General features: G+C 37.2%; 2 protein-coding genes across 2 annotated transcripts in view; both read left to right on the top strand.

Moving 5' to 3' along the window:
- LOC117575108 (single-strand selective monofunctional uracil-DNA glycosylase) overlaps positions 1-1213 on the top strand; it is a 99599-nt gene extending 98386 nt beyond the window's left edge. Inside the window, exon 4 of the mRNA XM_052006737.1 lies at positions 607-1213. The gene's annotated coding sequence lies outside the window, so the exon portion shown is untranslated. The remainder of the gene's footprint in view (positions 1-606) is intronic.
- A 12587-nt stretch (positions 1214-13800) lies between these two features.
- LOC117575104 (uncharacterized) lies at positions 13801-14724 on the top strand. Its single transcript, XM_034259206.2, has one exon. It carries the CDS (start codon positions 13843-13845, stop codon positions 14647-14649), a length of 807 nt encoding a protein of 268 aa, XP_034115097.1. The 5' UTR covers positions 13801-13842; the 3' UTR covers positions 14650-14724.
- Positions 14725-17084: the final 2360 nt, after the last annotated feature.

A 17084-nucleotide genomic window follows, 5' to 3' on the forward strand; every position in this document is an offset into this window, starting at 1 on the left:
TTTTTGACTCGCTCAGCTTCTGCACGTATGATGTACTACATATATTCGTATGGCGGTGCGGAAGTGTGTGTAGGTGTGTGAAATTGTGTCATTAGGTGCACTTGTTTTCATTGTGCTTCCTTAACTGCTGGACCTGTCGCATTTGCCGCCACTTCTGTTGTCTTTTTGTTTATGCTTATGCATATGAACACACACAAGCCTAGAATTGGGAGGTTTAGCTTAGAGTGACTGGGCATAAAATATTAAGCGCGTGTATGCTTTTTTTTTATATGCGATGAAAGGTATGTTATATGTTGTAGCATGGACTCATCTAACTCATCTAAATGCCAACAATTATGTTTCGGAGTCTCATTAGTTGCAACTTTCAGCCTCAAACACGCCAGTTAGTGCTTGGTGTGGGCGCTAGAGATGCTCTTAGTAAATGATGCCGTTAATGATGGAAATGAAAACGAGTCAAGCGTTCTGTTTTGAGGTCGAGTTCGTAAGCCCGGAGTGAAAGTTTGTTAATTGGTATTAACTGCTAGTATTACTTAAAATGTAGGTGTGATGAAACAAATATGTAAATAAAATATTGTTTTTTTCTTTGTTTTCTTGTATCTCTGATAGATATCACAGTGAGGAAATATCCTTGTCATCAACAATAAAACTACTGCAACGGAGTACACCTAATCACGCTGACGACGACAAAAAATCATGAGCAACAAGAAAGGGAAAAATGCCCAACAATAAGCCAACACACAAAAACAACAATATCGGACGTTGCCACAACAGACAGTATAAACATGGGACCGGGAGTAAAGATCACATACGAACGTGTTTAATGAATGCTCGTCGCTGAAGCAGGCAGCAGAGGCTGATGGTGGCCTTGCTCTAGAGCTCCTGGTTATGTCGCCTGTTCTGCCTTCCTATTGTTTTGTCTGACTCGTAGTTAGTGCAACGCCTGTGGTATCTAATTTAAGCAACGCTCGTTATAATTACAGCATTTGCAGCCAAAGGCAACAAAAGTGGTGGAAAATGATGCGCACGTGACATCCGTTCCCAGTATGCATTGCTCAGGGTAGTTGGTCAAGAAGTAAAAATAATTTACGAATTAAAACTTTTAGCTTGCATTAGTCGTTATTCATAATCCGCTATTGAATTAAGAAAAAAGGATATCACACCATGAAATAGTCCGTAGCTAAAATATATTTTATTTGATATCTTGATCCATTAATCATTAAAGTGTTTGTACTCATACGTTGAAAACTTCTGGCGCAACTCTATTAGGTATAATTTTGTGTAAGCTTATTTTTGTAACGGATGAAAATGTGGAAATGAAGACCAGGCTGTGCGCTCAAAAATTAGTCGCGCTTTTTCGCGTTTGTCGGAAAATAATAAAACTGAAGTGTAAATTTAGTTCCGCTGCAAAAATGCGGACAATTGTTGCCAGCAACTTGCTGGAGCGGGGGCAAGCCCAAAGTAGCGTTGAGGTGGGCGCTGCAACTTTTTCTAATTAAGCGTACGTGCGACTGTCAGCAACATCAGCAGCGACTCTAGTTATAAGAAACGTATAGCGAGGCAGCTGCCCTATTGGAGCTAGGTCCTTGTGTAAATTATTGTCGTTGGCAATCTCTTTAATTGAAAACTGTAAATACATATATACTAGGAAGTTTGACGCGCAGTTTCGACCGTGTTTTAATTTAAGGCAAGACATTCCTATTAGGAATTATTTATTTGTGTATGTATGTATAAGTGGCAACAAAGAATATCTGTGGTATGTGCATATATCTAGGTAATAATGTCTGTGATAAACTCTTGATGATGCAATTCGAAAAAAAAGGTATTCCTTCGAATAAAACGAATGAGAAGCACACTTATATTGTTGCTTTGAATACCAACAAAATAAGTAATCGATAAGCAAGTATGAAAGCAAACACTCCAGTGCAACAACCATAACTTGATTTTTTTTGCTAACTATATCCAATTACTATATCTAATTTATGAACTTCTATTTGTGTATTAATTTATAAATACGAAAAAAGGTATATAGTATGCTTACTGAAATTCTTTAGGTGCAAGTTAAGCCAACTTTAAGACGAACTAGCAATAACAATAACAATTCAATCAACCCTATAGTTCCGTTAACAAATGCTGACTCGTTTATTTCCCAGATGCCAGACAAGAGCGAATACCCAGCAAATACTTCAGACAACCTTTACCAACATTTGTAAGCATTTGTCTTGCCCCACGGCGAAGCACAGGTTTGAGCAGTGGCCTCCACTTGACTTTGCACGCTCTTGGCTGACCAGCTCGAACTTAACAACTGCATAGTTCGCTTGAGAGCAACTTGAATCCTTAATTGAAGTTGTAGTTGCAGTGATAGTGGTATGGGAAGTGGTAGTGATTGTGATTGTGTTAGTAGAGACGCCCTGTGCTTCGATAAGCGCTGGTCGCATAACTCAAGATGTGCCTCAAAATCCATTTCCCGTCACGCCGTTGCACATTTATCAAGTTGAAGCGCCACAGTAGTAACAGCAACAGCAGCAGCATCAGTAAAACTGGCAACTCAATAGTACGTCATAAATAAGCCTACACTCTGTTCAAACTGCAGGCTGCGAAGCATTACATTGTGTCCTTAGCTATTCGTACAACGAGTACAACTTTCTTAATTTTCATTTGCAGTGTATTTGTTCAATGCAACCGCCTAAGATATCGACGCTTTTTCCCGGAAGTCACTAATAATGTATCCATGGCGTATTATTTGAAAGCACTTATGATTTGTACATATTATTGCGTTTATTGCGATTTCCTTGGCTGCTTTTTTTCACAGAGTTGGTGATTTAATTTCAAACCAAGTTTTGTAAGGCATTGATAATTTTTCGACTCGTTTCCCTTAGAATGTGTTATTAATAAAAAACTGCGTCTCTTGATAATTACGCATTAACATTTAATTCTTGATTCCGATTCAATGCTTGGATATACATACAAATCAAACATATTCCAACAATTTCGAGTATGTAGGGCGAGATTGTTGACTGCCGCATATACTTGGTTTTTACGTCGAAAGTTTGAGCAAGTTTTGTTTGTTGGCATTTCTAATGCTCTGGAAAAAGTTTTTGCTAGTTTTTGATTGCGTTGCAATTGCAAAAAGATTGCATATTTGATTTGCGCTGATTTGTGTTTGCTTTGGCAACACTTTGCCGAGAAGTTCATCCTGAATATAATATGAATATAAAACCAGCAGTATTGGTTTTTAAACAAATCTGAATATCATTTCACTCGAGACGTTCCTAATTTTATGGCATCCCTTTTCCCAATTCTAATTAAAAAAGTTCTCGAAAACACGAATGAGTGCACAATTTCTTTTCTAATAAGAGTATTGACTGCGTATTGTCAAAAGATTGCCTGTATACTCCAGGGATTTTGTTTAGTTTTTACCAATTCGATACCAAATTTATATACAAAATTGTTGGAAATAAATTCATTTTTAAAATAAGCATTATTAATCTGCTAATTAGCATTTAGCTACTGTCAGATGCCGGTATGAAATAATGAGAATATATGGAAGTAATACAACAGCTAACAAAGTAAGCGAACGAATTTACAAATTTTTGACTATAATAGGAATATCGGTAATTATTGAACATTTTATATATTATATATGAATATACTATATATATAATATTTGAACAGATGGAGTGATTATCTACAACTTGAGTAGTACGGGTGGTAAAAGCCTACATTGCGTAAAATAACCTTAGAAGCCATCCTGACTGAATTCCAGTTAGCAAACTCTATTTGGCTCATATTTTCTGCCTGCAAATGTTGAGGGAAATTTAAGTGACGTGCGTGAATTTGAGCATTTCGTGCACGTCCTGGAGCCGTGGTCCAGTGTCCGCGAGATTTTGTGAATTGCTTTTGCAAATGAAAGCTATTAAGTAGCAGCTACAGAGGCATCCCATCTACTCGATCCTCGTCCGTCGTATAAAATAAATATTTTTATGCTGCAACTTACGCAAAGTTCCCATTGAAGTTCCCATTGAAGTTTTGATTGATAAATGTATTTTTATCGCGCTCGCTTTTGGCTTTTTTATGACGTGCCTGAGACGTGAGCAGCGTCAGAGAAGCGTCAAAGCGAGGTCTTGTATTAACTTACTTTTCAAATTATCTGGCCAGCCTGAGTGCTTTTTAATTACAAATACCATGAAACTGCTTTGCTTCTTTCACCCTAGGAAACCAGGATAGGAAAGTCAATTTCTTTTTTTTTTTACCCTAATATGAGTTCTTGTCGCGTTGTGATACAACGAGTGCCTGATTAAATAAATTGGAATAAATTAAAAGAATATATCACCATGTCAACAATTCAAAATTTGGGCTGCCAACGACATGCTATGTAACATGAATAAGCCGGTCTACCTTCTATATTCTTTCCAAGTTTTATTTTAATGATAGCAATTGTCCTATATGCTACGATTGAGTATTAACATTAGAGATACAGTTTAAGCAATCTAAACAAAAAAAAAGTTTTATTGTAGATAGTAAAATAACTTGCCTGCATGACTTCCCCGTATTAGCATACCCTCTTCTCCAATTATACTGGGTATAAGTATGCTAATTAGGCCTCTATGTAAAGAAGCCAGTGGCTGGATCTTTGAAGTATTTACGCTCGAGTGTCTTTTCAGTAAAAAGCGACGAAGTGTGTGAAGGAAAGGAACACACTCATGTTCCTATAAGTACATTTGGAAGATCTGGATTTGCGCAACAATTAGCTGATAGGCAAAGTAAAGCGGTATCATATAAATAATAAACGTGTTCTTATAAAAGGCAGACATATAACTGCTGCAAAGCATCATTTTTATTTTTATTACAGAACGAATCCAATACGTGAATTTTAAGGTACTTATATTTATGAGAACTTGCGATAAATAATCGATGAGGCAATGCTATATGGCTAAGCCCGATTTAAAATGCAATAAAAGCTAGAACTGTTAAACTCAAATTGCAGTGCAAACTGCTGCCGGTCAAAAACTTTTTTTTAATTGGCACGCGCTGAAATTGCAGCCAAGCTAAGAGCCAAACAAACGGCAAAAAAACAACTTTTCAACTACCCATTTGGTTCATTTATATATATAAAAAAATAAAAAAGAAAAGAAAATTAAACAATTCAGTTCTGTTTTCACAGGTGTATACGTATGCTATTTGTTAAGCATTTGGCCAAAGAATGCTATTCAATTTGCCGGAAGACAAAAACACAATTCGCCACTGAAATAAACAATTCGTAATGAATTAAAAGTAGAATTAATTAAATGTAAAAAACATTAGACCGAAAAAAAACAAAAATTTGACTTCTCATTCAAGTATCTACTTATGTTATACACATATGTTAGATGTATGTACATACATTAATATTTGGCATTACCTCAGTGCTTAAAACAGACAGAGGCAGCGAAAAAGTGTTTCCTAGATTGATAATGTCCTTTGTTAAAAATAGAATTACCTTTTTCACACTGCTTATAATTTAATGAACTTTAATTAGCTTACCGCAATCAATGCAATGGTTTTCTTATTCACAACATACATACAATGATTGGAATGTGAATTGTTATCATGCTGACTAAATGTTTGAACACATCGACTTCTACATACCAGATGTCTTTATTGGGTTATTAAAACTACTTGCATGAATTCAATTTCAAATTTGACTTTAGAGAGAAAATTTAAATCTAGAGTAACTTAATTAATTAATTTGTGTATATTTAGTGTAATTGTCATTTATTGTAATCATAGATCAACTGGTTCCGATTCCAATAAACGCAAGTTACAACCGAAAATGTACATATGCCGAAGCAAGTCGACACATGGCTCGGCAATCATTCAGCTGGGTTCATTGTTATGCCATCTGTGTGTGCTTGCCGTGATCATGCTGACAAATTATGCTATTTTATGCGTTTTTCGTCACTTACACACGCACATAGCATTTTTACACCTCCACTCATAACTGGGTTGGCACAACATCAAGATAAACGCACGCATGAGATACAGCGACAAGACAGACCTTTGAGACACAGTCAAAGTCGACCTGAAGTGCTTGTTTTTGTGGCCTGGCTAGCCTCTCATTCTCATTCTCGTTCTCATTCCAATTCCTGTCCTGTTGCTGATGCTGGTGTTGGTTGTTGGTTGTAATGTTGTTGTTGGTACCCCAGTTCCCATTTCCCAAGAGCATTATCTGTACGATGTGCGCGACTGGTGGAAATATTAAATGCGCCTGGCAAAGTGCTTGCCATAAGGATCACCAGCACACAGTGCGGGAGTGAAGTTGCGAAACATGTGAAACAAGACATGGCGCATCGTAGGAACTGTTAATATTTCAGTTGCGGCAGTGACAAAGTCAATGGCAGCTTCTCATCCTGCGACAGCGACAACGACAACGACAACGACAACAAAAACGGCAACAACAACAAAGACAACGCTGACGTGTAAACAAATTGACAGCTTATAAAAACCCGAACGTCATGTGCACATGAGAGAAGCGTTTTATTATGCAATTCAAGTTATTTGTGACACGTTTCTACCTAGCAGAACTGTGAAGTCTGCGAAAATTAATAATTAACAACGGAAACGTGTCTATCATTTTTAATAACAACACAAAAAGATGGTAATTTTAATGCTCAAAGCAGATCATTTTATACCTTATTTGCTCCATCATTCAATCCGAATATGCCAAAAATTTACATATTAAATTGAAGAGAACGTCAAGTTTGGCATATGTATATATGCATATGCATCAAGTGATTATGTCTGTAAAGAATTAATCAGCTAATTTAATAATTCATTAAATTTGCCTGGCTTGGGTTTGGCATTACTCGTCTTACTATCTCTGTCATTGTTGCTTTACTCTTGTCTGAGTCAACGCTTTGCATATTAAATCAAATGTCAAGCGATATGCTTGATATTTAAATCTGTTTTCCTTGATTTATGCATTTCTAATGACTATTTTTGCCCCCGTATCAAATATGAGAACGATGACGAATGGCATATGTTCCCAGGGAAATTAAGTAGTTTTGTGCTCGCTTTGATCTTGGCAACTATTGACTAATTCTGAGGCTGACCTAAGCAAACAGGCTGCCGCATGGGAAAGTCAAACACGCAACCCCCAAAGCGAGTCCGTGGAAAAGTAAATAGTATGAATGAGCACTGATGTACACACATACAAATGTAAATACATAAATGCGAACTTGCAAAACATATAGATATGTAGGCAGCTGACTCTCCCCGCTATGCCAGGTCCAATGATTATATCCTTTATTGTATGTGGCTTATTATTTATATTTTGGCAACACTTAGTACCAGTTTCTGTTGACTTTGTTGTTGGGTAAACAAGTCGACTCTAATGTTGATTATGCAATTTAATACGTTCAGCTAATAGCTTTTGATGGCAAACATTTGACAGTTTGTCGGTTGCTTTGGGGCTGCCCAGTTCACATGGCGCTAATGAAAAATGGCGTTTAATTGTTGCATTAAACATTTATTGTTTATCCGAAACATTGGCATAAGCTGTCTTGTGTAAAGGGTACCTAATTACATCAATTCTAATAATAATAATAAGAATTATTATTAACAAAAACATACCAATAATTAACATAAGTAGATCCTTTCCACTATTCCTAAATTCAATACTAATACAGCGACAATACTCATGTCGCTGTTCCATCTTCTGACTGTTTCAGTATTATGTTTGTGGCCTTTTTGTTTTATTCACTCGCTCTCCCACTCGCTATGTTCCACAATAGTTAGACTTATTTCGCATTTTGTCTACAGTACATACATACAGACATATATTTTTTTTTGGTTATGCAATGTGTGTATGGAAAGAAAGCTAAATTTATGATCGTCCATTTATTCAAAAGGCTTGCAAATGTGTATTTATTTGCTTGATTGCTCCCTCCAGCGCATCTTCCTATTTGCTTATCAGGCGTTCGCTTTGATTTGTTGGACCCAGAAGTGAATTGGCCGCAATGAACTGAAGCAGGACGAAAGCCGATTTGGCTTTCCTTCGCAAGCTGTTAACCCAAATAATTATGGCTTCATTAACTTGATTGTGTGTGTAAGTGGTTTTTTGATAAAGCCCTTGAGTTATAGCCAATGCTTTGACCCGTTCCCATTGCAAAATTGTTTGTACCGAAAAAAGAAACATTTCCGCAAATGACACAAATTAAGCACAGATTTAAGTGCTAATTTCTGTGGTGTAACTGAATGTTGCCAAAGGGTTTCTGGAAATTGAATACTTACAGCACCCACCCACAGCATTTTACACATACACAAATGTATTCTCGTACACATAAGCAAGCATCAGCATACTGATACAAAAACCAGTAGGTGCCTACGGCGAAGTTAAAACCCCATGCTTGCCAATTACAAGACGTTTGTCAAAACTCTTCCAAAAATATGCGCGTGTGCTCCATTACACACACGTTTACATACACAAAATATTATATATATCATAATATAGTAGAAAATATGCGACTATGAAATTAAAATGATAGTATTGATAATAGAGGTTTCATGTGCGATATTCTTGCTGATTTAAATATATGTTGGATAAATTATTAGGTATCATTACAACGCGTAACATTTTCAATAAGAAACTCTAGTTACCCTTTTCATTTTGTTTGCAGAGTACAAAAAGCAACAATAATAACAACCACACTATTATTTTTAAGGGCCAAGCATTACAAGCCGCTAGGACAACAATGGGGAGGAATGGTAACATAAAAATAAATAACAACAAATTGGCAAGCAAATGTTTAGTTTGCGGCAGCATGCCATGTTACCCATATTCTTGTCCAGCCCCTGCAGCAGTAGCTGAAACGGAAGCAGCTTTAAATTTGAATCTCTCTCTCTCTGTCTCTCTTTCATCGCCTCTTGTTGCCCTCTATTTCTCTCTCTAAATCGCTGTTTCACTCTTTTCTGCCTTCCCTGGGCAGCCTTTGAAATGCCTTTGAGCTATTTTATAATTAGTCCCAGGCATGACAAAAACTTTTGGCAGAACAACTAAAGTGCCAGCCGCCGCTCTTTCGGGTCCGTTTTAGCAAACCAACCGCACGCGGCGCACATTTACAACTCCGGCATGAAGCGGAAAACAACAACGACACACTCGTATGAACGCAAGCATCGGAGGTAAGAGACAAAATGTCCTGCGTAGGTGCGCAAGCTGCCTGATGTTAAATTTTATGGCAAATAATGGGCAACATATGGGAAAAACTTTGCCACATGCTTTACTGTGATGAAATTAGTTTGGGGTGCAGCCAAAGCAGCAAAGCAGCAGTCAGCTGAGGCTTGGGCTCATCTAATGCATACCTTTTAACGTTTGGCCGCACAAGACAAAAAATGTTAAACTAATTGCTAATTGGCATGAGCAGGTCTGTGCTTACCCTGCGCTTACCTTTCAACTCTTCCACCTTAGATGACAGGTAGAAGTGAAGTAAGTCCCGTGGCCTATGTAAGCATCTTAGAATGTGAAGAGCAGTCGCTAGTCATACCGCTTTATGTAATTTCAAAATGCATTAGTCGGGTCTTTGCGTATGATTACAATACATGAATGTGTTCTGAGTCACAAACGGAGTACAGTGTAGAGGTGAAGGTGTCACTTAAATGTATGAAGCTCGTCAGGTGTGTCAAAATTGCAGTAAAAGCTCAACGAGGTCTGAGCATGGCATAACTCAAATAATGTACAAATAGTAAAAGTGCAACTGGCAAACTGCATGGATAATAGACTCACACACACATACAAGCACATACACATTTACTTAGTACATACAAATTTTAAAAGAATAAGCTCACCATTTGCGTTTGTTTTATAACTTTGCATCAGGCGTTGATGATAGATATATTTTGAAGGTGTGAGTTTGGATGAGCACTTTGAGAAAGATTACGTGTCCTGTGAAATGGAAATATTTATTCTACGGCTATGAGTGTTACCATAAAGGAACTTACGAATGTATTCAATCTATTGGACTTACATATGTACATAAGAAATTTAGTAAAGGAAATGGCAATTAAAATCACAAACGAATTTAGGTGCAAGCGCAATGCTTGTCCTTATTCTTAAAGGAAAACTTCTTTGGTAATCTGTTCACTTCATTAAGGAAATTTTCAATTTTCTTGTCAATTAGGCAGCTGAAAACTTTTGACTATTTATCTTCGTTATCCGGTTGTTGTTCGTAGCTGAACCATTTTCATCAATGCATATGTTCAATTTGGTAGAATACAAACTTGTTTCGCAACCAACATACTCACACTCTTGTTAATCATTGATAAAAACAGTTTTCGATGCTCCAATCAAAAATATCCAATTATACATTTTAGAGGGGAAATTACATTGTATCCAAGCTTTTACGAATTGGCTGTTGATGACATATCACATTATTACTAATTTGCTAAACAAATATTGTATTACCTCATGTGACTCGGTATCTGAAATTTCATGTTTCAATATGAATTTTGAAAAAATAAAAGGATTTTATAAATGTAAAGCATATTGTAACAAAGTCGATGCAGTTGATACGACGAGCAACTACCAAGATTGTAAGTTTTCGTCGTTTTTGTTGCAATTTCTCTTGCATTCTTCCGGCTCGAGTGTTGTACATTTTTGCATATTTTCAGTTCCTCTGGTGTTTTTCCTTAGCTACTTTTCCAAAATAAAATTGCAATATCCTTTAAACCATTTCCGCTTGTTGCTCAATTCTGCTTTGTATAATGCGGAAATAACAATGCGCCTTGGGGATTTACTTGCAAGTGCAACGAGCACACACGCACATAGTAAATCCAAAGCATTTTCTCAAGAATTTTGCTTTCCCAAATATTTAAGCAAAGCAATGTAGAGCATGATATTTGTGAAATCTACTTTAGACTTTCTTGAAATACTGTGCTCTGTATCGTCTTATTCCTTTGGTGAGCTCCACCAAGGTCAGGACATTAAGTCTGGGGAAAAATATTATAGCAATAAGCGTCCATAAAAGTCGCACAGCAAACAAAATACATTAATATTGGCAACCACCTTGAAACTTTCATTTTAGTTTTAATTTTCAACTGAAATTAATAAAAGAACGGAAAGCACGTCACAGTTAGAAATTGGAAATTTGCTTTAGACTTGTACTTTACTTATCTTATATTTACGTCTACTATAGTCACTAATTACATAAGACTAAGCGACTCCGGCTGTGTAGACGATTGATAAATATATTAATAATTGGCTGCTTTTATAGTACCCAAAACATTCCTCTAGGGGCAATACATACATTACATAATAAATGATTTTCGTGGAATGCCATTTTTAATATATAAATTCTAAGCAAAAGTTTACTTTCAAAGTAAATTGTGTCGTGCTAAGACTATTTTGACTTTCACATAGGGCGCCAGTTATATTGAATATAGTACTATCGAAATTATGGCAGCGTCTGGCGCAAACTGACTAAAGTATTTATCCAATCGGCAGTGTTATATATAACGTTGCACTACTTCAGGCAGCTTGATTTATGTAACAATTACATTGTCTTGTACCCTTACTTGGCAAACAGTACACTTTAATTTGTAGTTGAATTTGTAAATACCATAGAAGTCAGAAACTTTAAAATTCTTATTTGGCTCGCAGAATTAGGTCATTACTTTTTAACACTCGGCTAAACTGTACTGGGTTTATGTACATATACATTACATGTACATTGTGATAAATTCAGATATAGCATATATCAAATAAATATGGTATTCGCTGACATCCAAGTCTGGTTAACTACTATTTTTGTAATGTCAATAGAGTGTAAAAAAATTAACCACTATCTTTTAATATATATTTTTAATGTGCATATTACACTTTTGACATTACAAATATATTGATATTTTTACCCAAATCAAATTGCTCATATTTAAAACAGCAGTCCAGCTGCTATTTGCGCAATTAAGTAACTTGGTCCAAATGACACTAAAGTTTATATCTGATTATCCTCGCAAAAGTCCCAAAGCGTTGACAAACAAACAATCAAACAAGCCAACAGTAAAAGCTAAGCAGAGGGAGAATACTAGTCAAAACAAAATAAAGGAGCTTCAACGAAGACAATGTGCTAAAATAACCAAAGTCAAAAGCCCAGCAAACGTTCCATGAACAATGCTGCGATACCAGCTGGTCACCTTTGTGGACTTGGTAGCTAGGTGACAGCCATAGCAGTGGAGCAAATGCCAAGCGGAAGGGCAGCCAGTAAAGCGTATTATGTCTACCTTTCGTTCAGCTTTAGGTGATTTTTTGTTTTTGTGTTTTTCCCTTTCATTCCCTCTGTGGACGTCTCCTGGGCTCCTGGGCTATCTCTCTCCCGTTGTCGCCGTTATTTCGATTTTATTTTCTAACGACGCTTGCCCTTTGATTATACACCTTTTTATACCCTGTATCAAATTAGTGCAAGGGTATTATGCTTAATTTATTTGGAAAGGATAATCGTCCTCAATTGAAACCACATAGCAATAAAAAGACAAAGAATAGTTTCGTATGTTACAAATATAAAGAAATGAGTTAAGAAATCTTAATACACTGAACAGAAAATGAAGTATTTTTTAAGTTGAGCACTCTGGTTGCGGCTTTTTCACTTGTTCTAGTCACTTCTGTCCTGTAGAAGGGGTTATAAATATGAGCAAGCATTTCACAAGATATCCTTAATTAAAGTCATTTCCTCGTGCTTCGGCTGGGATGAGTTGGGATGAATTTCGCGCTTGGAGAAAGAGTGCACAAGTTGAAATTAAATTTGCAAAGGACAACGAAAGGAAATAAGCTCCTCACATAAAGGTACCGTCAAAATATGGCAACAGAATGACCCAGTTACTCACACTCAAATGTATACACGCGCATACTGCACACACTGTCCATTGTCCGTTGTCCGCTGGCCTGGACGGCACTTTCACATGTGCATGTTCGCGACCCCTTGGCGAAAGGTTAAGAGTGGAGCTTCGTGTGGCCATTAACATGAAATTTTTAACAACAGCCACGTAAGGAGTTCGCTGGGCCACGTGGCCAAAAATTCTTGTTAGTATTTTTGTTGTAGTTGCTGCTGCTGTGGCTGTAGCTGTTGCTGTTGCTGTGATTGTGGTGGGAGAACTCTAACGACATAAGCAGCGTCGTGGTGCTACAAGAGCAGCTTTTGTCTTCGCTTTTTGTGGATATTTACCCCGTCTCGCACCATCATTCCCTTTTTCATTGTTGTTTTCGGACTACGGCGCTTTGTTTTTAAGCTCTGCACCAGTACCTTCTCATGCTACGAATATTCTTTTCTTACTGAGCTTGAACTCTTTAAGCCGAGGCGTGTGTCCTTGTGTCACATCCTTTGCATTGTTTACGTTGAAAACTCTCAAAGCTGTAGGTACTCGTTCTCGTACATACGGCAACAACAAATATGCCAACAACAGCATTAACGGCAATGAGGGTGCTTCTCTTGCCATCTCTGTTCTCTGTATTCTCGTCGCGGCTGCTCCTTATTTATCGCATTTTTATGTGAAATAAACGGTTTGAAATTGGCTAGGTAAAACATTAATTTTATTGTGGGCGAAATTGAGACTGCAAAACGAAACAGCGAAGCAACAACAATAATAACAAATTATTTAACCCGCCGCAATGCATTTTAAGTTAGCGTTTGCATGCATATGCAAGCTGAATTGGAACTAAATAGATTTATTTTGGAACAGCGTCTCCGATAGTATTTGTTTTTATACGTAATGAGATATCCAATCAATTTTCTACGAATGAATACGTTTTCGATGTTCTAGGTACTATATATCAACGATAGCAGCAGTAACTCTCCAGCTCTTTAATGGAAAAGTAGAAAAATGATATCACTTAATATTTTTTACTTCGTATACTGTTATCTTTTGCTTTGCTTGTGTGAAGTAGCAAAAACTGATATTTCTATGGATCCACAGAATCAGAATATGCAACTGGAACAACCCAAGGATCCCCTAAAATCTAAAAATATAAAAGATCTAATGGGGGGTAACCTCCAGTGTGCTTCTAATGAAATATTCATCGTCAATAAGGGATGCGTCGATCGAGAAGCATATTTGGAACGCCTCTTCATAAACACATGGAACGACGACACTATGGCTTCGGCTAAAAGGAAAGCAGGACTTAGAGAGACAGTTCAGTGCAAAAATGATGAGATAATGAAAGCATTTGGATGTGCCCCTAAAAATGGGCGAGTCCGTACAGATGAATCGAAACGACCCACCATCGTACATAGCCAATTGTATGACAGCAAGGTGTTTAAAAGCGGCGATGCAATCCCTAACAAACACGGGCGTAAAGATGGTTTAAGGCATACGGAAGGTGCTTCTAATATTGGAAGACAGCGTAATCATATGGCTCACAATATTCGGGGAACAACCAGAAACATTGACATCCATGAAAATTCAAAGAGTAAGAGTCATGTGGGTCATAATCGACCACGCTCGTACGTCTTCATGCCTGGAAGAAAACTACAAAGTCAGCGAACATGTAGACCGTACGAGGTTCTTGCTCGTTCAGGTCGATGTATTCGAAAACTTGGAAAATCTGGTTTATATAAACACACTGATCATAAATACGGAATACAGCAGCGCCATCGCCATGAAGCTTTTAAGAATATCGAAAGTAATTGAATTAAGCCATTATTATACATATAAGTTAAAACTACAATAAACACCCGAGCTCTTCTCATAACTCTTGTAGAACTTACCGTTTTGTCCGTAAAACTGTTAAGATTGTTTAATGGCAATGTGAATGTGTATTTATACCCATGTTTGGCCCTGGTACGTTTATCACCGTAATTTAATTAAAACCATTTAGAACTTTGACCATTCGATTAAATGGCTTTTACAAAAATTTTAACATGGCATTAGAAGTAAATTGGTTATTTGCCTTAAGTCTTTACATATTACATTTAAATAGATACGTGTCGAGATTGTTTGGACCCCGAGTGATGAGCCTGCAAATAAGCTTGGCTATTTCATAGTATGTGTGAAGCTTATGAGTGGAAGAGCTTAATTAAACAGATTTGGGCCTTAGCGCTCTTAGCAGCCTAGGCAGCGTTTTGGGTAAAAGAGTGCGACTGCAAAGGGGTTAAGTAATTGTGCAATGAATTATTGGGCTGCTACAAAATAGATGACTCTGACATACTAATTAGTTAGCTTCTCACATAGATTCCTAAATTATAAACCACTGTCATACGCCATACGCAAAACAAAAATGTATAAATACTTATAATATGTTAATTGTGCATTCACGACTATTACCGCATCATTTTGGAGAGCTCTGAAGCAAGGCGTAGATGTGTCAGCCGCCTGACACCGAACATGATGAATAGTTCTTGAATAATTTAATTACTTGGCAGTTGATAGTCCACTAGAGAAAGTCACACGTGGCTGCCCTTGAGCACCCAGTCGCTGCAGCTCGCTGGCTTATTTCCGAATATAATTTAATATATGGAGTTACTAACGTCAGTATCTAAGTAGGCGTATTGCAAATTGTCTATATTAATCATGACATTAATGACTATCCGAATGTGGTTTTGCCAGTTGATAAATATTTTCAATGCGCTTCTTCCAATGAATAGCTTTCCAATATACACAAAGGTCCAATTTGCATTCAAATTTCAGATGTTGCAACAACTACAACAGAAGCAATCACAGTAACAATTATTATTAATGTGGTTGTTGTTGTTGACCAGTCATCAGTTCAAATATCAGGCGAACAGAAATCAACAGCAATCTGGAATAGTGCCGCTATCTGTTTCCTGGTTTCGCAACTACAAAAACTAATAGATGGTCAAAATTTGGCAAATCAGCATGCGTATATCTCGGTCATATCCTGTCTGATCCTTGCGGGTCCTATGTCAAACGGAGTCCTTCGATGAGACCTACCCTCATGCCAAAGGACATTCCAATCGTCCTTGTGGTTCTCCAGTTATCCTGCACTTTATGATTTTCGCATGTTTTCTTTGGCCCTCGGACTGAAAAATGACAAGTGTTGGATCCTTAGATGACCCCATATTTTGTTGATGCCAATCGATAGAGTTGGTCCTTGCGATCCTTGCAATACAAGTCCTTTGAAAATGCGGCAGGATATGGCCGAGGTATAGCTTGTTTTCGAAAAACAACCTTCTCGTGCACCCTCAAAGTATGCTACAAAAAATTTAATTTTGCTGTGAGGCGCCAATTTCAAATTTGATTTTTTTTTAAATAACCGATATAATTCAAAATTATTTGTTTTTTTTTTTGCCATATCTCGGTGAAAACAATCAGGATCCTGTCAGGATTTACCTTGCTGTCATCAGGATATCTAGTTCTATCGGTTGACACTCAAGGAGTTTCAGGATATGCCAATAAAATTCACCTGAAAATTTTCAAAGGGTCATGTATAGAAAAACGGCCAAGAATTCCAAGAATCCACTGTATCTCGGACATTTGAAGGACGATCGTGATGTCCTTTTGATGCGGCAGGATATGGCCGAGGTATAGCTTGTTTTCGAAAAACAACCTTCTCGTGCACCCTCAAAGTATGCTACAAAAAATTTAATTTTGCTGTGAGGCGCCAATTTCAAATTTGATTTTTTTTTAAATAAACCGATATAATTCAAAATTATTTGTTTTTTTTTTGCCATATCTCGGTGAAAACAATCAGGATCCTGTCAGGATTTACCTTGCTGTCATCAGGATATCTAGTTCTATCGGTTGACACTCAAGGAGTTTCAGGATATGCCAATAAAATTCACCTGAAAATTTTCAAAGGGTCATGTATAGAAAAACGGCCCAAGAATTCCAAGAATCCACTGTATCTCGGACATTTGAAGGACGATCGTGATGTCCTTTGGCACAAGTATTATCCTTTGGAAGGCAAAGTGATTGGTGCACTCAAAAGGACGAATATCCTTGCAGGACTCGAGATAAAATGACATTTTTCTATACAGAAAATTGCGTATATCTCGGTCATATCCTGTCTGATCCTTGCGGGTCCTATGTCAAACGGAGTCCTTCGATGAGACCTACCCTCATGCCAAAGGACATTCCAATCGTCCTTGTGGTTCTCCAGTTATCCT

The sequence above is a fragment of the Drosophila albomicans genome, chromosome 2R, assembly GCF_009650485.2.
Source record: "Drosophila albomicans strain 15112-1751.03 chromosome 2R, ASM965048v2, whole genome shotgun sequence".
NCBI lineage: Eukaryota > Metazoa > Arthropoda > Insecta > Diptera > Drosophilidae > Drosophila > Drosophila albomicans.

Coding starts and splice junctions, on each gene's coding strand:
- LOC117575104 (XM_034259206.2), top strand. CDS start 13,843: ATGATATCACTTAATATTTTTTACTTCGTATACTGTTATCTTTTGCTT.